At 65.2% G+C, this 19,281-nt stretch overlaps 4 protein-coding genes across 10 annotated transcripts; 1 reads left to right on the top strand and 3 right to left on the bottom strand.

The window, feature by feature from the left end:
- Window positions 1-87: 87 nt before the first annotated feature.
- SSR2 (signal sequence receptor subunit 2) lies at window positions 88-2,928 on the bottom strand. 4 transcript variants are annotated; one of them, XM_015280006.4, is made up of 6 exons: window positions 2,627-2,928; window positions 2,045-2,199; window positions 1,430-1,528; window positions 966-1,074; window positions 718-795; window positions 88-478 (listed from the first exon to the last, which is right to left on the bottom strand). In XM_015280006.4, exons 2-6 carry the CDS (start codon window positions 2,197-2,199, stop codon window positions 368-370), a joined length of 552 nt encoding a protein of 183 aa, XP_015135492.1. In that variant the 5' UTR covers window positions 2,627-2,928; the 3' UTR covers window positions 88-367. The 4 variants fall into 4 exon arrangements, with proteins under 4 accessions (XP_015135492.1, XP_024999172.1, XP_015135491.1 ...); XM_025143404.3 differs by having other exon boundaries at window positions 2,635-2,928; XM_015280005.4 differs by having other exon boundaries at window positions 2,647-2,928.
- Window positions 2,929-4,633: 1,705 nt separating this feature from the next.
- On the top strand, window positions 4,634-10,545 carry LOC101748032 (Fc receptor-like protein 3-like). 4 transcript variants are annotated; one of them, XM_025143640.3, is made up of 13 exons: window positions 4,634-4,681; window positions 5,132-5,152; window positions 5,229-5,477; window positions 5,826-6,086; window positions 6,169-6,447; window positions 7,109-7,378; window positions 8,300-8,569; window positions 8,672-8,992; window positions 9,729-9,818; window positions 9,925-9,946; window positions 10,033-10,109; window positions 10,216-10,287; window positions 10,382-10,545. In XM_025143640.3, exons 1-13 carry the CDS (start codon window positions 4,651-4,653, stop codon window positions 10,525-10,527), a joined length of 2,109 nt encoding a protein of 702 aa, XP_024999408.2. In that variant the 5' UTR covers window positions 4,634-4,650; the 3' UTR covers window positions 10,528-10,545. The 4 variants fall into 4 exon arrangements, with proteins under 4 accessions (XP_024999408.2, XP_024999410.2, XP_024999407.2 ...); XM_025143642.3 differs by having other exon boundaries at window positions 5,273-5,477; window positions 9,729-9,946; XM_025143639.3 differs by having other exon boundaries at window positions 8,672-8,790; window positions 9,729-9,946.
- A 379-nt stretch (window positions 10,546-10,924) lies between these two features.
- Window positions 10,925-12,443, bottom strand: FCER1G (Fc fragment of IgE receptor Ig). The gene is made up of 5 exons (NM_001098611.2): window positions 12,369-12,443; window positions 11,993-12,084; window positions 11,790-11,828; window positions 11,400-11,420; window positions 10,925-11,092 (listed from the first exon to the last, which is right to left on the bottom strand). Exons 1-5 carry the CDS (start codon window positions 12,421-12,423, stop codon window positions 11,039-11,041), a joined length of 261 nt encoding a protein of 86 aa, NP_001092081.1. The 5' UTR covers window positions 12,424-12,443; the 3' UTR covers window positions 10,925-11,038.
- Window positions 12,444-12,817: 374 nt separating this feature from the next.
- Window positions 12,818-19,042, bottom strand: NDUFS2 (NADH:ubiquinone oxidoreductase core subunit S2). The gene is made up of 15 exons (XM_015280055.3): window positions 18,991-19,042; window positions 17,157-17,339; window positions 16,533-16,639; window positions 15,871-16,061; window positions 15,676-15,796; window positions 15,334-15,446; window positions 15,159-15,233; window positions 14,966-15,043; window positions 14,738-14,823; window positions 14,343-14,462; window positions 14,139-14,268; window positions 13,936-14,031; window positions 13,571-13,654; window positions 13,034-13,091; window positions 12,818-12,935 (listed from the first exon to the last, which is right to left on the bottom strand). The coding sequence occupies exons 1-15, from the start codon at window positions 19,029-19,031 to the stop codon at window positions 12,898-12,900; spliced, it is 1,521 nt and encodes a 506-aa protein (XP_015135541.3). The 5' UTR covers window positions 19,032-19,042; the 3' UTR covers window positions 12,818-12,897.
- Window positions 19,043-19,281: the final 239 nt, after the last annotated feature.

Here is a 19,281-nt window from a genome sequence, read left to right as displayed (position 1 = left end):
CTGCTGGAATAATATGTGGATTTATTTTCCCACCTGCACACCCCTCAGCTGCTCCTGGAGGCACCTCCCAGTAACAGAAAGGCAGGCTTCTTTCACGGCGTTTATTACAAAATCCTCTGTACCTCCACACACCTCAACCCTCACCAGAGCAACATAAAAAAAACAACCAAACCAGCAACTCTGCACTGCAATAAGGGTGAGAAAATGCCCAGCAGGGACTCCCTCTCACCAACAGCGCTGAAATGCAGCTCTCCGCAGGAGCTGCTGCTGCTGATCTGAACACACCTGCTGTTCTGTGCTGTTCTGTGCTGCTCTGTCTGCTCTCTCCTGAGTTCTGGGGGGAGGGGGCGGGCCCACGGGGCCACTCTCAGTTCTTTTTGGTCTTGGGGGTGTCGTATTTTCTCTTGCTCGAGTACCACAGCAGCAGCGGGATCCCAATGGACGGCAAAGTCATCACACCAAAGGCCGCCCAGTCCAGCTGAAAGGAGAAATCATTCAAAGTCAAAACAAATTGCACACAGCTCCATCTCAGACCATCGGATCGCCCTCCCTCCTGCTGGAATCCCGCAGTGCTCCTTTGTGGAGGTGGCTGGGATGAAACCCACCCTCCTGTTCAGCGATGCCCTTCTGGACCACTGATACGGATTAACTGCAATCCCACTGTGTGTGTGGGGTTGAGCACAGTGCAATTTCAATCCCCAGCTGACAGATACTCACAAAGTGAGGGGAGAACCTCCTGTCGAACTCACGCTGAGCCAGGATTCCTCCCTGCCCGGGAGCACTCGTGAAACCCACCTGAAAAAGGCAAAGGGAGAGGAATAGTATCTGCTACCTTCCCTCCTCACAGCAAAGCACGTGAATTTAAGACCGCAGGGACACGCAGCATCCCCGAACAAACAGGACACAGAAAGGCAGCTCCACTGTTCAGTGTGGGGAGAGATCCCACGTGCAGCTGAGTCACTTACCACGACCTGTCCGCCCTCCTGTGCCAGATAGGTGATGGTAGCAGAGGTGAAGTTGAAATATCCAGCTTTGAGAGGCCGCAGAACCACAGTGTGGGACACGTTGCTTGCTCTGAGGGCCCCAAGTTAATGGAAACAGTGGTACTCCAAAGGAAGGAACGTAAGGGTTTGGGTAGAAGGGTTCTCTGTAGTTACAGGAACAAAGACCCACTCAAAGCTGGCCCAGCCAACCCCTTTTTTTCCCCAACCATATTAACTGCACGCTGATTTGGGTCTGTTTGCAAGCAAGTTTTGTTTGTGTGTTTTTTACGGCACCCTCAAGAGGAGACGTTTGCACCCAACACCTCACCTTGGGTCTGGCATGGTGTCATTTCAGCGACACTGACGGAGGATGGGAGAACTACGGGATGTTCAGGAGCAAAACTGAGTATTGGGAGGGAAAACAAATCCAAAACGTGGAAGGATACGGAGCGATTCTGTCCCACTTGACGTTGAGCATCCCAGAGACAATGCCAAAATCCTCCGGGGGGAAGGAATCATCCGACAGCTCCACATCTAAAGCAGCACTGAATGCAACAGGAAAAGAAATAACGGGGATAAGAAGCGAGTCACAGCTCGGTCCTGCACTGACTGAAGGGATGGCGGTCCCACACGGATGGGTCAGCTGCTGGGAGAACTGACTTTTGAAACAAAAAGGGCACAAAGAGAAGCAAGGGGGATGGGGTTGGTGTGTTACAAGGAGACTGCAGAAAGAAGGGGGCAAAACTGAAAGAAGCTGCAAAAAAGGGAACCAGACGCAAAGAAAATGCACACGAAGCAACGAAAGGTTCTGCGCGAATGAGCAGAAGAGCATCACGAGATGAGATGAGTTACTGCTCCATGCCAGCCAGCTGGAGCAGCACACAGCAACAGCAGCAACAGCAGCACCAGGAGGAGGAAGCAAACTGCAGGGCTCAGCCTTCGTGCACTGCACTGAGCTCCCAACTGGGGGAGGAGGATAACAGCGCATCACGGAGCCCAGAAACCCCACAGGTCCTCCAGGCACACACACACAGAGCATGAGGAGCACAGAGCGGGCTTACCTGGAGCCAACATTGTAGATGTTGTACTGCAGCGTGAGGTCTTTGCCCTCCACTGCGTATCTGTTCAGCAGAGACTTGGAGGCCAGCAGCCTGGCACCCTCCTCACAGCGGGCCACATAAAAGAGGGCAAACGCAGCAAGAATCACGAGCTTCATCTGGAGGCAAAGGAAAACAGAACGGCGTCAATAACTGCACTGCAAAGGGGGCACGAAGGGGGCAGCTGAAGTCGAGGCTGGGATTCACACACAGCAATAGGTGAGCAGCTGTGTACTTCACAGCGGCACCATGGAGGGATTTCACAGAGCAGGAGAAACATCCTCTGCCCCACGCAGTGTCTCTGCAGTACGCTATGGCAGCTAACAGCTGCCCCACTTTTGGCCATTAACAGTTAATTGCCGCTGTGAAGCACGGCGGAATTCCGGCGCCGCCTCACAAAAGCAAATCCGGTCCTTCCCCCCATCGCAACCGCAGCGAACACCGCCTCCCCGCCGCCAGGATCCGCTCCTTTCCGTCTGCGGGGACCGAAGCGCACCCCCCGCCCCCGTTCAACCGCGGAGCTCTGCGCTCCGAGCCACGCCGCACCGCCTCACCGCGCTCCGCACCTCCGCAGCAGCCGCGGGGCGGGCGGTGAAGGCCGCACAGCCGCTCTATCCGCGGCCTTTTCTCCCGGGCCGAGCGCTGAAGGCGTCACAGCCGCTCCGTGCGCCCCTCCGTGCGCCCCCACACACCCAACAGCCACTGCGGCTCCAACCGCCGCGGCCTGCGCGGGTCCCGCGGCTTCGGCCCCACAGCCCACCCTCCGTCCCCCCTCCCGGCCGCCCCGGGAGCCCCGCGGAGCGCCCACCCTCCGCGCCGGCGGAAGGCCGAGTCAGCACCAAGAGACCGGAAGTGAGCGGGGAAAAAGCGGAAGTCGGCCGAGGAGAAGCGGACGTCAGCGGCCGAAAAGTCGGAGTCAGCGCGGAGAGACCGGAAGTCAGCTCAGAGGGACCGGAACTGTGCGCCGAGGGGCCGGAAGTGCACTGCAGAGAGCGACGCGTCGCCCGGAAGCGCTGCGCGGAACGTCGGGGAGTCCGAGAAGGCGGAGGAGCTGCGCTGGGGGAGAGAAGGGGGCGGGCTGTGGGAGCTCTGCCGCCGTTACGTCACCACAGAGTCCATCCCGGTGTCCCCAACTTCGTCAGCCCACCCCCTTTGCCCCCTTTGGCGGCAGTCCCCACATCCCTTTGTGCCCCCCCCCCTCCCCACGGTCCCACCCTCCTGGTTCTGCCCCCACAGCTCCACCCCGCGGCCTACACCACCACCGTCCTCCAGCTCACAGGGGATGGGGGACACAGGGACGCATCCCCCCATGGCACAACGGCCTCCACCCCACGCTCCCCCCCCAGCAGCAGCGCCGTGCCTCGCGCCATCCCCACGCACTCACAGCGGGATGGAAGCGGCAGCGGATGGCGTTGCCCCAGAGCTGCATGAGGGGGGCACTGCTATGGCACGGAGACGGGGGTGGGGAGAAGGAGGGCGGGCGGGGGGGCACTGGGGGGGACACGGCAGGATGGGGGCAGGGCGAAACGCTGCAGCACAAAGCACGGAGCCCACCCTGACATCCCCCAACCCATCAACGCCCACCCAGTGCTGTATATGGCGCTCACGCTCCCGTAGCTCCGCCCCTTCCCCAAGCCCCGCCCCATCCCTGAGCCACGCCCCCTTCCGTTAGCCCCGCCCCGTCCTCTAAGCCCCGCCCACCGCGCTGTCCGGCCGCCGGGGGGCGCTGCAGTGCCGGTGTGGCCGTGGCGCCCCCTCGTGGCCGCGCTGGGGAGGAGCGACGCCGTGCGGCGCTACGCGGCGGCCCCGCGGAGCTGAGGGGACAAATGTGGGGTCCTGAGAGCCCCCCGCGGCGCTGGGGAAGGGCTGGGAGGAGCCCCGTCCGTGTCTGAGGCGCTGTTTGTGTCCCCGCTGCCATCTCCATCCCATTCCCTGCGCCGATCGCCATCCCAGCCCCCAGCCCTGTCTTTGTCCCCATCCCCGGCTCAGTTCCCACCCCGATTCCTGACCCCATCCCTCTTCCCGTCTCCATCCCGATCCCCATCCCTGCCCACGTCCCCATCCTCATCACCATCTCCATGCCGGTTCCCATCCCTATCTTCATCCCTATCTCCGTCCCCGTCCCCATCCCTGTCCCCATTCTCGTCCCAATCCCCACCGCCGCCCCATCACATCCTTGGCCTTTTCCCATCCTCCTCCCTGTCCCCATCCCAATTCCCACCCTGTCCCCACTCCCATCCCCGGCCCTCTCCCCGTCCCCGTGTCCCCATTTCCACTCCCACCGCTGTCCCCAACCTTTCCCCCTCCCCGTCCCCATCCCTCTCTCCATCCCAGTCCTGTGCCTCACTCTGTCCCCATCCCGCTCCCCGTCCCCATCACTCTCCCCATCCCATTTCCTCCCCCCATCCCCGTACCGCCCCACCTCCACCTGCACAAAGCCCCAGCTTTGGGGCAATGACATTTATTGGGGGGAGGGGGGGTGGGGAGGTTGGGGAGATTGCCGTTTCCTTCCTCTTTTTCCTCTAATCGCATGTGAGCTGCTGCTGTCACCTCAGTGCAAGAGCGTGGGGATGGTGAGGAGCGCGGCGCTGCTGCTGTGGGGTGAGCGTGGGGAGGGGGCCGTTGTGCCATGGGGGGTTCCCACGTCCCTGCGTCCACGTGCCCCACATCCCCACCGGGCCAGAGGGGATGGGGAGGTGGGGAGGAGCACCGCGGGGAGGGGGAGGTGGGGATGTGGGGACGTGGGGACGTGGGGATGTGGGGCTGGGCACGTGGCGGTGGGGCCTCGGGGATGGAACGCGGGGGGTGAAGGGACGGTGGGGACGGTGCCATGGGGTGGGCAGAGGTGTCCCAGTGCCACGCACAGCCCTGGGGGTGGCCAAATGCGGGCGGCTGTGAGGCAGTGGTGTCCTCTGGGATCCCCCAACGGCCTCGGGGACGTCCCCACACCCCATCGCATGGCTGCCCGCAGCGGCAGTGGGGGACACGGCACGGGGCAGGGATGCTGCGGTGACAGCAGCTCCCACATCCCCGTCCCCTTCTCTCCCCCAGCTCAGCTCCTCGGCCTTGTTGGTGAGTCCCCGACCCCCCGGTGTCCCCCAGCCCCCACCGTCCCCGGCACGCTGCTGTCCCCACGTCCCTCCTGCAGGCTCCCAACCCCTCCTGCTGACGGTGGACCCCCCCTGGGCGCAGCAGTTCAACGGGGACACAGTGAAGCTGACCTGTGGGGACCCCGGTGTGAGCGTCTCCACCAGCTGGTACAACAACTGGCAGGCATGGAGGAGCACTGAGTCCAACCATCTCAGTGTAATGCTGAGAGGCAAACAGAGATACAGATTCCAGTGCCGGACCCGCGGCTCTGAGCTCAGCCCCGTTGTTAATGTGACCACCTCTGATGGTGAGGGGCAGATGCTGTCACCCATGGGTGCTCGGGGGGGGGGGGGTTTGGTTTCCCGGCCTTTGCCACCCTGCGTGCACCCATGGCACAGTGGGGACGTCTCCATGTGACAGCCTCGCAGCACTGCATGGCTGTGCTCAGCAGGGCGTGCTGGGTGTGCATTGGGTGCGTCCCCAGCTCACGTTGGTGCATCCCCGGTGTACGTTGGTGCATCCCCAGTGTACATTGGTGCATCCCCGGTGTACATTGGTGCACCCCCGGTGTGCGTTGGTGCATCCCCGGTGTACGTTGGTGCATCCCCGGTGTGTGTTGGTGCATCCCCCTGCTGTCTCTCACGCTGTCCTGCAGACTGGCTGCTGCTGCAGGTGCCAACCCAGGCGGTGCTGGAGGGCGATGCTCTGACCCTGCGCTGCAGAGCCTGGGAAAACGCAAAGATCAGCGATGTGCAGTTCTTCCATGATGGGAAACTGCTGCAGGACGGACGTGGGGACAAACTGCTGCTGTCCCCTGCACAGCAGCGGCACAGCGGCCGCTACCACTGCGAAGCCTACGTGTCCTACATCATTGCAAAATGGCAAACCTCACTCCAAAGCGATCTCGTGGTGCGAGGTGAGCCCGAGCAGGGATGGCTTTGGGGCGGGGTCGCCGCAGCCGTGCTGCTGTCACCTCCCCCTGCTCGGTTCCTTCCCAGAGCTCTTCTCAGTGCCACAGCTGAGCGTGGAGGGTCCCCGGAACGCCCCCGAGGGCAGCGCTCTGACCCTGCTCTGTTCCACCCACGGCAACGCGCTGCGGCCCCACCTCTCCCTGCAGTACTTCTTCTACCGGGATGGGCTGATGGTGGTGGGGCCACAGTCGGCCCCCCAGCACCGGGTGCCAGAGCTGCTGCTGTCCCACTCGGGGTCCTACAGCTGCCAGGTGCAGATGGGCAGCGTGCTGAAACGCAGCGCCCCGATCACCATCACTGTGAGAAGTGAGCAGGCAGAGGGGCAGGGAGGGGACACGGGGGGTCCTCCAGGCCTCCATGGATCCTCCCATCCCAATCCGGGCTCCTCACATCCACCCTTATTCCCTCCATCTGCTCCCACGTTCCCCATCTGCTCTCAGGTCTTTGCTTTTGCTTTCAGTTCTCCATTCGCTTCCTGCAGCCCACTGCAGGGCTTTCCATTGCACCCCACGTCCCCCACCATCTCCTTGTCCTCCATCCCTCCTGGGCCCCTCCATCCATCCCCAGGTCCCCATCCCTTTCCTGTTGTCCTGCTCCTCACCATGTCTCCTACTCTGCTCTCACCAGCCCATCCCATCCTATCACCCCCATCCCATCCAATTCCATTTCCCTATCCCATCCCATTCCACCCCATCTCCCCCATTTCATCCCATCCCATCCCACCCCACCGAAACCAACATCCCCTCTCCCCCAACCCCTCCCCAGGGGTGCCCGTGGTGGGGCTGTCCCTGCATTCCGTTCCATCCCATCTCATCCCATCACCCCCAACCCATCCCATCCCATTCCAGTCCCAGCTCCCCCATCCCATCCCATCCCATCCCATTTCACCCATCCTTTCCCGTACCATCTCCTCCCATCCCACCCCACCCCACCCAAACCAACGTCCCCCCCCCCACCCCCTCCCCAGGGGTGCCCGTGGCGGGGGTGTCCCTGCAGGCGGAGCCCCCCGGGGCTCATGTGCTGGAGGGCGGCCGCCTGGTGCTGAGCTGCGCGGTGGCGGAGGGTTCGGGGCCGCTCTCCTTCTCGTGGCACCGGCAGAGCCGCACCCGAGCCGTGGGCGCGGGGCCGCGCTATGAGCTGCCGGCGGCGCAGCTCGGAGACAGCGACCACTACCGCTGCACGGTCAGCAACGGCGTCAGCACGGCCAGCAGCCCGCAGCTGCTCGTCACCGTCACGCGTGAGATGACCCCCAACCCCCCTTTCTGCCACCATCGCCGTCCCCACGCAGTGTCCCCACGCAGTGTCCCCACGCAGTGTCCCATCCGGTCCCACTGCTGCCGTTCTCAGTGTCCCCACTCCCCGCCAGGCTCTGCCCAGACCCCCCCTCCACCCCCCCTCGTGTCCCCAGCTGCCCCCCCTGCTGCCCCCCATCTATTCCCGCTTGCCCCATCCCTTCCAGATTCCCCACATCCCACCCCAGAACCGTCCACTGCACCCCACCCCCCCCACCCCCCCGTCCCCCATCCCTCCCAGCTCCCTCCCTCCATCCCCACGTCCACATCCCTGCCCCAGTGCCCAAATGTCTTACTGCTCCCTCCCAACCTCATCCCACCCACATCCCCTATCCCCCACACCCCACCCCACCCACATCCCATCCCTCCCAGTGTCCCCCATCCCTCCTGGATCCCTCCATCTGTCCCTCACGTCCCAAACACTGCCCACATCTCTGCATCCAATCCAGGTCCCCACATCCCTCCCCGGCTCCTCCATCCCTCCTGGGTCTGCAATCCCTTTTCATCCCCATCCCATCACCCCCATCCCATTCCATCCCATCCCATTCCATCCCATCCCATTTTCCTCATTCCACTCCATTTCATCCCATCCCATTCCATCCCACCCCACCCCATCTCTCCCAGTCCATCCCATTTCATCCCATCTCTCCCATCCTTTCCCACCCCATCTCTCCCAACCCATCCCATCTCCCCCATTCCATTCCATCCCATCTCCCTCAATCCATCCCATCCCATCTCATCTCCCCCATCCCATCCCATCCCATCCCATTTCACCCATCCTTTCCCGTACCATCTCCCCCATCCCACTCCATCCATTCCCACCCCACCCCACCCAAACCAACGTCCCCCCCCCACCCCCTCCCCAGGGGTGCCCGTGGCGGGGGTGTCCCTGCAGGCGGAGCCCCCCGAGGCTCATGTGCTGGAGGGCGGCCGCCTGGTGCTGAGCTGCGCGGTGGCGGAGGGTTCGGGGCCGCTCTCCTTCTCGTGGCACCGACGGAACCTCACCCGAGCTGTGGGCGCGGGGCCGCGCTATGAGCTGCCGGCGGCGCGGCTCGGGGACGGCGACCACTACCGCTGCACGGTCAGCAACGGCGTCAGCACGGCCAGCAGCCCGCAGCTGCTCGTCACCGTCGTGGGTGAGCGCGGAGCGGCGCGGCACGGCCGGAGCCCCCTCCCCTCTCCCCCCCCCCCCATCCCCATCCCATCCCCTGACCGACCCCGCGCCCCCCCCCCCGCAGTGCCGGTATCCGACGTCAGCATCGCGGCGGCGGGGACGGAGGCGGTGGGAGCGCAGTTGGTGGGGACGGAGGGCGAAGGGCTGACGCTGAGCTGCGCCGCGCGGACGGGGACGGAGCCGGTGGGCTTCGAGTGGCTGCGGGACGGGCGGGAGCTGAGCGCGGGGCGCACGTGGCGGTTGGGGGCGCTGGGAGCGGAGCACTCCGGGACGTATCAGTGCGTGGCCACCAACCGCCTCGGAGCGCAGCGCGTCTTCAGGGCGCGCAGCCCCGAACTGCACCTCGTGGTGAAGCAGCGCGGGTGGGAACGGCGGCGGGTGGAAGGTGAGCCGTGCGGGGGGGGGGGGGGGGCGGCGTCGGGGCTCCCCCAGATTGGGCTGAGCCACACCGACCCCCCCGTGTCACCCCCCGTCCTCTCCGTGTTCCCTCCGTGTCCACTCCGTGTCCCCCCCGTGACCCCCCGTGTCCCCTCCATGTCCCTCTGCGTTCCCTCCGTGTCCACCCCGTCCTCTCCGTGTTCCCTCCTTGTCCCCCCCCGTGTCCCCCCTGTGACCCCCCGTGTCCCGCCCTGTCCCCTCCGTGTCCCCTCTGTGTCCCCCCCGTGTCCTCTCCGTGTTCCCTCCTTGTCCCCCCGCGTGTCCCCCCCGTATCTCTCCTGTGACCCTCCGTGTCCCCTCTGTGTCCCCCCCGTGTTCCCCCGTGTCCCCCCCTGACCTCTCCGTGTCTCCCCCGTGTCCCCCCCCTGACCTCTCCGTGTCTCTCCTGTGACCCTCTGTGTCCCCCCCCGACCCCTCCGTGTCCCCCCCGTGTCCCCTCCGCGTTCCCTCTGTGTCCCCTCCGTGTCCACTCCGTGTCCCCCCCGTCCTCTCCGTCTCCCCCCCGTGACCCCCCGTCTTCCCTCCGTGTCTCCTCTGTGTCCCCTCCGTGTCCCCCCCCCGTGTCCTCTCGGTGTCCCCCGTGACCCCCCGTGTCCGCCTCCGTGTCCCCCCCGTGTCCACCCCATGTCTCCCCCCCGTCCTCTCCGTGTCCCCCCGCTGTCCCCCCGTGTCCGTGTCCCCAGCCGTGGCCGCGGGGCTCACAGTGTCCCTCCTACTGCTGTTGGCCGCCGTCGCCGCTGCGGGTCGGCACTTCTGGAGGCGGCGCCACCGCGGTGAGTGCCGCGCGGTGGGGACGAACGGTGCCCGACCCGCGTTGGGGACAGCGGGGCCGCCGCGGGGGGCGCTCACCGCTCACCGCCCCCTCTCCTTCCCCCCCAGCAGCCGCAAAGAGGCAGCACAGGTGGGTGCGACCCCCGGCAGAGGGACCCTCCGTCCCCCGGGTCGGTCCCTCACCCCTATGACCCCTTTTTGTGCCCCCCCCCCCAGGGACCCCTCAGCCCCTCCCGCCCCCTCCGCCCCCCCGGCGCTCAGCACGGAGCCCCCGGAGCCCGAATACAGCAACGGTGAGCGGCGGCCGTCGGGGACAGCGCGGGGACAGCGCGGGGACAGCGCGGGGACACCGCCGCGACAATGGGGCGGGGGGGGAAAACACCGCCTTTGTCACCGCAGTGCTGTTGGGGACGGCGGGCGCGGAGGACGTCGTGCTGTACTCCACCGTCACCATCGCGGAGCACAGAGGGGGTGAGCAGAGCCGGAGGGGCGCCGCCCCCCCCAACCCCCACCCCCCCTCTCCCTCCCCCCCCAAACGCAGCCCGGCTGTCGTCTCCTCCTCCAGGTGCGCCCCCGACCCCACGGGACCACAGCGCCCCCCACGAGGCCGCCGTCACCTACGCAGCGCTGCCGCCCCCCCGCAGCGCCGCCGACCCCCGGGGGGCGCAGCGCCCCCACAGCGACAGCTATGAGAACATCTCCTGGCAATAAACCTCCGCCGCCCCCCGACGGCCCTTTTGCTTTACCCCTCACTCCCCTTCCCCACGTACTGCTCAGCCCCACATGGGACAAACGGCCCCCAAACCCCCCCAACACAGCGGGGGAGGGGGATGGAGGGGGGGGGGGGGTTCCTTTCACCCCTAAAGTGGCATTTTGGGGCTATTGAGGGTGAAAAGGGCGTTTTCCCTCTCTGGTCCCCATCCCCACACAGTCCCCCCCCCCCCGTGGTCACCATCCCCCCCCCACACTGAAGCAATGCTGCCCCATTCCCGCAGTGCCGCTATACTGGGAGCAATGGGACAGGAGCAATGCGGGGGGGGGGGGGCAGCACTGAACACCCCCCCCCATTATCCCAAAAAGCCTCACCATATCCCGACCCACACCCACGTGGGGCTGAAAACCTCCATTTATTGGGTGGGAAAAGCTCCAATTCTGCATCGTAGCCCCAAAAGCAGTAATTTGGGGAGGGGGCGCAGCGGTGGTGGTGGGGGGGGGTCCGAGCTCAGGCTTTGTGCTGCAGCATTTCGTACGTCTCCTGGTGCTCAGTGCTGAGCCCCTATGGAGGAAAGGGGGGGGGGGGGGGGGTCAAAGGTTGGTCCACCCCCACCCCAAAGTGGTGTTTTCCCACCCAAAATGGTGCCTTTTGGGGAGGGGGGAGGGGGGGGTGGGCGCCGCTGGGGGTACCCAATGGGATGGAGGCACCCGAAGGGATGGGGGGGGACCCAAAGCGGGGAGGGGGTAAACACATAAGCCATAAATACGCCCCCCCCCCCCCCCCCCCCCCCCCCACCCCCAGGGAATGGCACCCATGGGCTCAGCGCCCCCCCATGACTCCGCCCCCCCCCGGGGTGGGGATGACTCACTGTGTAGATGCCTTCTTCTGGCTGCAAAGAGAAAGGGAAAGAGAAAATGATTTATGGGGGGGGATGGACGGACAGACGGACACACAACACCACCCAACCCCACTGCAGCCTCAGCCTCCCCCCCCACCCCCGACCCCCCCAGCCCAGAAAATGGTGAATTTCCCCCCAAAATGGTGATGTTTGTTAGGATATCCTCCCCTCACCTCTCACTGTTGCCCCTCTCATCTCTCCCCTTTCCCCCCCCCATTTCCAACCCCATGCAGTGTTTCAGGGTGGTCACTATTTGGCCCCATTCTTCCCCCCCCCCCCACTGTCCCCTCACCCCCCCATTGTCCCCTCACCCCCCCATTGTCCCCTCACCCCCCCACTATGGTGACAAAAGGACTTCACCTTCTTGGCCTTCTCCTGCAGCGCTCTGCGGGTCATGAACTGCGGGGAAGCGACAGAATCAGCCCCCAATTTCCCCCCAAAACCATAAATAAAAGGCGGGGGGGGGGTGGAAAAATGAGGGAGACCCCCCAAAATGGGGGGCTGGGGGTGGGGAGGGGTCTTTGGGCTCTGTCCCCGTGTGGGGATATCGCCCCGGAGCTCACCTTGAGGCGACAGTAGAGGATGGTGAGGACGATGCCGTAGAGGAAGAGGATCCCATCGAGGACGTAGCACAGCTCCGGCTCTGCCAGTGCCTCTGTGGGAGGGGGGGGGGGGAGGGGGGAAGTGGGGCGCAGGGGGGGTCCGTGGGGCAGTGGTGCCCTCAATGGGACTGCGGTGGCGCCGACGTCCCCAATCCGACGGCTTCATTGAGCCCCTGCGTGGCCCCGAGGGCTGAGCCCCGAAGGGCCGCTGCGGCGCTGTGGGTCACCCCAAGAGGACGAGGACGGCACCGACCCCCCCCCCCCTCCCCACCCCCCCACTTCCATCCCCACATCCCCTCCCCATATCCCCTCCTCCCCCCGGGGTCCCCATCCCTACCCGCTGCCGACACCTGGAGCAGCAGAGCGGCGGCCCACAGCCGCCAGGCGCTCATGGTGTCACGGAGCCGTGGAGGAGGAGGCAGAGCTGAGGCTGAGAGCCTTCCCCTCCCCAACCCCCCCCCCCCCAAACCCTCACTTCCCCTCCGGTCAGCTCAGCCCTTTGTCACCACGCCGTCCCCAACGTCACCGCGCGGCCATCAGCTCGGAGGACGGATGTGCCAACAGTGCCGGATGGGGGGCGAAAACCCCACAGTGACCCCCCCCATCCCCTCCACCCCCCGACCCCAAGGGTGGGGAAGTGAGGAGGATCCTCCCGGGGTGGGGTGAGGCTTCAGAACCTCAGATAAAGGGAAGGGGAACGTCCCGACCAGAAACCTCGTGTGGGAAAGGAAGGAAGAGCGGCGTTTCGGCTGACGGTGGCGGTGGGGAAGGACGGACACGGCGCCGTCGGACCCATTTTAGCTTTTATTCGAACTCAGATCACAGCACGGAGAGGACGAGGAGGCACCGAACGCAGCGCCGTCACCTCACCGATCCACCTCCCCAAAAACGATGTCCTGAGTGCCTGCGGTGGGAGAGCAGAGTGAGGGGGGGGAGCGAACCCACGGCCGGGCCTCACCGTACCCAACCAAACCCCATCCAGGAGCCCCCAACGCGACGCACCGATGATGGCCACCACGTCTGCCAGCATATGGCCCTGGGACATGCGATCCAGGCCGGCCTGAGGGAGGGAAAGCCGACATCAGCCCCGTGCTGTGCCATAGGGACGGCGCTGCCCAACCCACGGGGCCGTCCCCGTCCCCAAAGCTCAGTGCCACGCATCAATCTGGCAGGAAAGGGAGAGCGCTGCTCCGGGGCTGCGTTTCCGGAGCGGGATGATGATGGTGGTGGTGATGGCAGCCCCCCCTCCCAACCCAACCCAACCCAAACCCCCCCCCCCACCCTTCAGTTCTGTGACAGAGGGACAAACAGCCCCACATCAGCACCGCTCCGGTTCTGACGTGAGGAAGTGGTCAGGGAAAGGAAATGAGAGCGGGGGGTGAGAGCACAACGTTGCGGCTCAGGGTTTGGGGCAGCACTCGGCCCGGCGGAGCCACCGGCAGGGATAGAGGCGTGCGGGTGACAGCCACATCCCTGCAGGTGTCGGAGGGCCTCGTGTGGGGCCCCCCCAGCCCCATAAGCCCCCCCCCAACCCCCTACCAGGTGAGCGAAGCCGGGCGCTTTGATCTTGCAGCGGTACGGACGGCTGCTGCCATCTGAGACGAGGTAGACTCCAAATTCACCCTGCGGGGACAGAGGTGACGCGGCCGTCGTGTGCAGCCCCACACGTGTGGGGGAGCAGCACCCCAAGACAGCACAGTGCGATGTCTGCACGGCCGCAGAGCTCACACTCCTCACACCTCCGAGCTCCACACGCAGCACGACGGCCTCCAGGGCTTCCCAGGGCACCCCCCACCCTTCTGTCACCCCCTGACCGAGCTAGGGGGCGTCGCACCAAGCCAGGCACCGGACAGAGTGGGATCGGCCCCACCACGGCCCCCCCAAAACAGCAGCAGAAGGGGCACCTTGGGGGCCTCGATGGCCGTGTAGGTGGCTCCGGGGGGCACCTGGTAGCCCTCGGTGTAGAGCTTGAAGTGATGAATGAGGGACTCCATGGAGGTCTGTGGGAAGAGAAGGCAGTCAGGGGACAATGGGGACGGAGAGCAGAGCGGGGGCCCCCAAAGCTGACACCCCCAAAGTGACGTGGGGGAGGAAGGAGGGGCTTTACCTTCATCTCTGCCCGCTTGGGAGGAGAGATTTTGGCATCATCCACTTTGATTTCTCCCTCGGGCATCTTATTGAGGCACTGCAGGATGATGCGCAGGGACTGACGCATCTCCTCCACGCGGCACAGGTAGCTGTGGGGCAGAGGGGGCTCAGGAGGGGCTGTGGGGCGGGAGTTGGGGGGCCGGGGGGGAGGGGGGGGACGTACCGGTCGTAGCAGTCACCCCGAGAGCCGATGGGGACATCAAATTCCACCTGGTCATAGACGTCGTAGGGCTGCGTCTTACGTAGGTCCCAGTGGATCCCTGAGCCCCGCAGCATCACCCCGCTGGGGGGGGGGAGATTTGGTGAGAGGGGGGAGGGGATCACAGCCCCACAACCACCCCACAACAACCCTCGAGTCTATTGGGGGGCTCTGCATCAATGGGATGGGGACATGGGTGGGGTGGGATACAGACTCTGATGCTCAGCAGTGCCACCCATCCCCACCCCACGGACTCACAGTCAGGGCTGACAGCTCTCAGGCCCGGATCCCGAGCCCCGTGGGCCCCCCCAGCAGCACAGCGTGACCCCACAGCGCGACCCCAAGAGCCGCACCCCCACCTGAACCCATAGTTGAGCGCCTCCTCTGCTGAGATGACCCCGATGTCGATGGTGCGGTTCTTCCAGATGCGGTTGTTGGTCAGCATCTGTGGGCAGCGAAGGGTTAACAGCCCCTTCCTGGGCACGCAGCCCCCTCCTCCCTGCTGCCACCCCACAGCAGTGTCTGCTCCCATCCATCCCTCCGGGTGCCCTTCCAGGTGTTCCCCCCCCACCCCAAAACAACCTCACCTCTTCCACCTCATCCACCCGGATGGAAAAGTTCTTCACAAACTCATAGATGTCATCCATCAGCCCCAGGGGCAGATCCTGGTCGGGGGGGGGGGGACATCAGCACAGCTGGGGGGGACACGGGGACACCCCCACACACCCCCGCTGTCCTGAGGGGGCTGTGGGGAGCCCAACACCTCGGGGGTCCCCTCACCTGGTGCACACCGCCGGGGCGGATGTAGGCTGCGTGCATCCGCGCCCCCGAGACGCGCTCATAGAACTCAAACATCTGTAGGGTCAGAGATAAAGGAGGGATCTGTCAGACGGCCCCCCACCCCCAAAGCAGCCCCACAAGCAGCCCCAAAGCAGCCCCACAAGCAGCCCCTGACCTTCTCCCTCTCCTCGAACATCCAGAAGAAGGGCGTCATGGCCCCGATGTCCAACGCGTGCGTGGTGACGGCCATGATGTGGTTGAGCAGCCGGGTTATCTCTGCAAAGAGCACTGGGGGGGGGGAAGGAATGGGGTGAGGATGGAGGAGATGCAGCTCCTCCCCTTCCTCCTCCTCCTCCTCCTCCTCCTCCTCCTCCTCCTCACCTCTGGGCCGCTCTGCCCACCAACAGCTGCGATCCCAACCCCACAAAACCACGCTGGGGGTGGGCAGAGGAGGAGCGGCGTCCCCTAAAAAAGGGGCAGAGGAGTTTTTTTTCCCCCCCCCAAGGGCCGTCCTCACCTCGGATCCACTGAGCCCGGAGAGGAGGACGGATGTTGAGCAGCTTCTCCACAGCCAGGGCATAGGCCTGCTCGTTGCACATCATGGACACGTAGTCCAGGCGGTCAAAATAGGGCAGAGCCTGAAGAAGGGAACGGCTCCGAGTTGATGGCAGCCCCGAGCTGAGGCTGCGCCCCGCTGCCCCCCCAGCTTTACCTGCAGGTACGTTTTGTACTCAATGAGCTTCTCGGTGCCGCGGTGCAGCAGCCCGATGTGGGGGTCGCACCTCCTCACCGTCTCCCCGCTCAGCTCCATCACCAACCTCAGAACCCCGTGGGCAGCCGGGTGCTGCGGCCCGAAATTGATGGTCAGGGTGGAGATCTTCTTGTGAGCGACGGGGTCCTTGTCTGCCCCGGGGGGAAAGGAAGGGGATCGGGTGGGGAGGAGCACCCACCTCCACGGGGTTTGCCCCACGTGTCACCCGGTGTCACCCTGTTATGGGTCCCCCCCCCCCCCCCCAGCCCACCTTGATGTGACCCCCAGCCCAGCTCAGGCCCCCACTGATCCCCTCCATATTCTTCCAAGGGTCCCCGACACCCCTCAGAGCCCCCCTCAGCACACTGCCCTCCCCACATCCCCTCCTGAACCCTCCCTAAAGACACTGCCGCCCCCCACAGCCCCCCCAGACACCCCGACTCTCTCACAGTGCACCCAGAACCCCCCATGAACACCCTCAGGGCCACCCCCAGGACCCCAACACCTCATATCCCCCTTTCCACCCCTCCTAAGGCCACCGACACCCCCAGGACCCCCCCACGGTACCTCAGCACACCCACCATCCCCCCCCCCCCCAATTACCTCAATTCTCCCCCCCTCACCGTTCCATGGTGGCGGCACCCACTTCTCCGTCTCCTTGCTGGGGTACATCACAGCGCCGGCGTATTGCTGAGCCCACTCCACGTCGGGCTGCCATTGGTGGCCCCCCCTGAGGGGGCAGCAGGGGTGAGACCCCAAACCCCAAACCCCAGAGCCTGACCTCACCCACAGGCCCTGAGCCCACATCGCAGACCCCAGCAGCTTCCCGGTCCAGACCCCCGACTCAGACCCCACACTCCACATCCCACACCCCAGACCCCAACCCCTCACTCCAGACCCTGATCCCACATCCCAGACCCCCGACTCAGACCCAGACCCCACACTCCACATCCCACACCCCATATCCTGACCCACCTCCCAGCCCTAACCCACATCCCAACCCCCCCATCCCACATCCCAGCCCCCAAGTCCTCAGTCCAGGCTCCATACTCAGACCCCAGACCCCAAACCCCAAACCCCAAACCCCAGGCCCTGACCCCACATCCCAGACCCCACACTCAGGCCCAGGCCCCGACCCCCCCACTGCAGACCCCAGGCCCAAAGTCCCAGCCCTCAGCCCCCACCCCCAGCCTCCAGATCCAACCCCAACCCCACCATCCCCCCCTCCTCGGCCTCCCCGCTCTTACCGGGCCGGGCCCGGCCCGATCCGCGCCGCCGCCGCCCGCAGCCCCACAGACGCCCGCAGTCGCCCCAATGCCCGCAGCGCCGCCATCTTGCCCTTGGCACTGCGCAGGCGCAGAGCGGAGGGGGCGGGGCCTGTCGCCATGTTGGGGAAGGGCAGGAGAAGCCGTCCCGTGCCGCCATATTGACTATGGGCAAAAAAAAAAGAGGGCGTGAGTACGGCAGTCGCCATGTTTAGTAAGGGAAACATCCGGGATATCGCCGCTGGGGCTGCGCTGCCGCCATGTTTGAGCCGGGCAGAGGGGCAGGGGCAGAAAATGTGGCGTTGGGACGGAGGGAACGGGGGCGGGGATGGGGACAGAGGGGCTGTGCGAGTGGGGTCAGGGTGTGGGGTGAGGATGGGGGGTATGGGGTCTGAATATAGGGTCAGTGTATGGGATCGCGGTATGGGGTCACGGTGTGGGGTCTGCATATGGGGTGAGGATGTGGGATATGGGGTCTGAATATGGGGTCAGCGTATGGGATCACGATGTGGGGTCATGGTATGGGGTCAGGATGGGGGGGGTCTGAATATGGGGTCAGGTTGTGGGCCGTAGAGTCAGGGTGGGGGGTCTGAATATGGGGTGAGGGTGGGGTCTGAATATGGGATCAGCGTATGGGATCACTGTGTGGGGTCTGAACATGGGGTCTGAATATGGGGTGTTTGGGGTCTGGGCTCCCCCCTTGGTACAGCCACCTCCAACCCACAGCCGCCCCTGGGTGACCCCCCCCGTCCTACATCCCACCCCACAGCCCCCCCCCCCCCCCATGCATGAGCCGTGTGTGCCATCATCCCCCCCAGGGGACACAACCCGACCCCTCCGGTCACACAACCCCCCCCCATCGCCCCCCTCCAAGGAGCGTTCCCAGCACTGCGGCCCCTATGAGGACATCCCGTCCACGCCCCCCCCCCCCACGACCCCACACTGCGTCACCGACCCCGGGAAGCGTCACCCCCCCGCGTCACCGCGTGACTCACAGCGCAGCGATGGCACACAGCTGGCGGCCATGGGGGGGGGGGGGGTGAAAGGGGGGGGGTTCACACGCGTGTGCACATCCGTGTGTGCTGTGTGGGTAATGGGGGTGTGGTTGGGAATGGGATGCGGGGGGGGGGTTATATGGGGGTGTGCTGGGAAGGGGGGGAGTGGGAATGGGGGTGATGGGAATGGGGATAGTGGGAATGGGGATACGGGGGGTGCCGGGAGGTGATGGGAATGGGGGTGCTGGGAGTGGGAGGCGATGGAATTGGGGGATATCGGAACTAACTGGGAATAGTGGGGCCGGAGGTGCTGCAGGTGGGGATGCTGAAAGTGGGATGCGCTGGGAGTGATGGGAGGTGATGGGACTGGGAGATACTGGGATTGGGAGATACCGGGACTGGGAGATACTGGGACTGGGGGGGCGGGGAGTGGTGGGTCTGGGGGCGCTGGAGGTGAGGGGGCCGGAATTGGACGATACTGGAAGTGGGAATACTGGAAGTGGAGATTGGGAAATACTGGAACTGAAATTGGGATATGCCGGAACTGAGGGTGGTGGGACTGGGAGACACCGCGGAGGTGGTGGCATTGGGAGTGCTGGGACTGGGAGATACTGGGAGATACTGGGAGATACTGGGAGATACTGGGAGTGGGGTCGCTGCAGCTGGAAGCTGCCCACGAGGGACGCTGGCAGTGCCCGCTGGTGAAGCTCAGGCAGTGGTGGCGGTGCCGGATGGTGACATCCAGGCTGTGCCGGATGCTCAACCCGGCAGATGGTGGACCCCATGGGGTTCCGGTGGTGTCGGATCCAATGGATGCCCACCTCAGGGCTCCCACTCCGTCCATGCGGAGCTCTGATCCCATCCGTGGGCTCCGTGTGCCGGGGGGGGGGTCCGGGGGGTGCACCCCACAGAGGGCCTTTGTGTGGCTGCGCCGGGTGCCACCATGGTCCCTTTGTGCCGTCACGCTGTTGTTCTCCCGGGGACGGCGGGGATGGCGCCGGGAGGGGGTGGGGAGGGGGTGTGGGGGTACCCCGAGAAGGGTGGGGGGGGGTGGGGGGGAAGGGTGGGAGGTTCCACACTGCATTACCAGAAGGGAGGAAGCAGGATGTGGT

The sequence above is a fragment of the Gallus gallus genome, chromosome 25 (genome assembly GCF_016699485.2).
Source record: "Gallus gallus isolate bGalGal1 chromosome 25, bGalGal1.mat.broiler.GRCg7b, whole genome shotgun sequence".
In the NCBI taxonomy this organism is placed as follows: domain Eukaryota; kingdom Metazoa; phylum Chordata; class Aves; order Galliformes; family Phasianidae; genus Gallus; species Gallus gallus.
The sequence above is the reverse complement of the archived record's forward strand: the minus strand, read 5'-3'. Positions and strand labels throughout refer to the sequence as shown.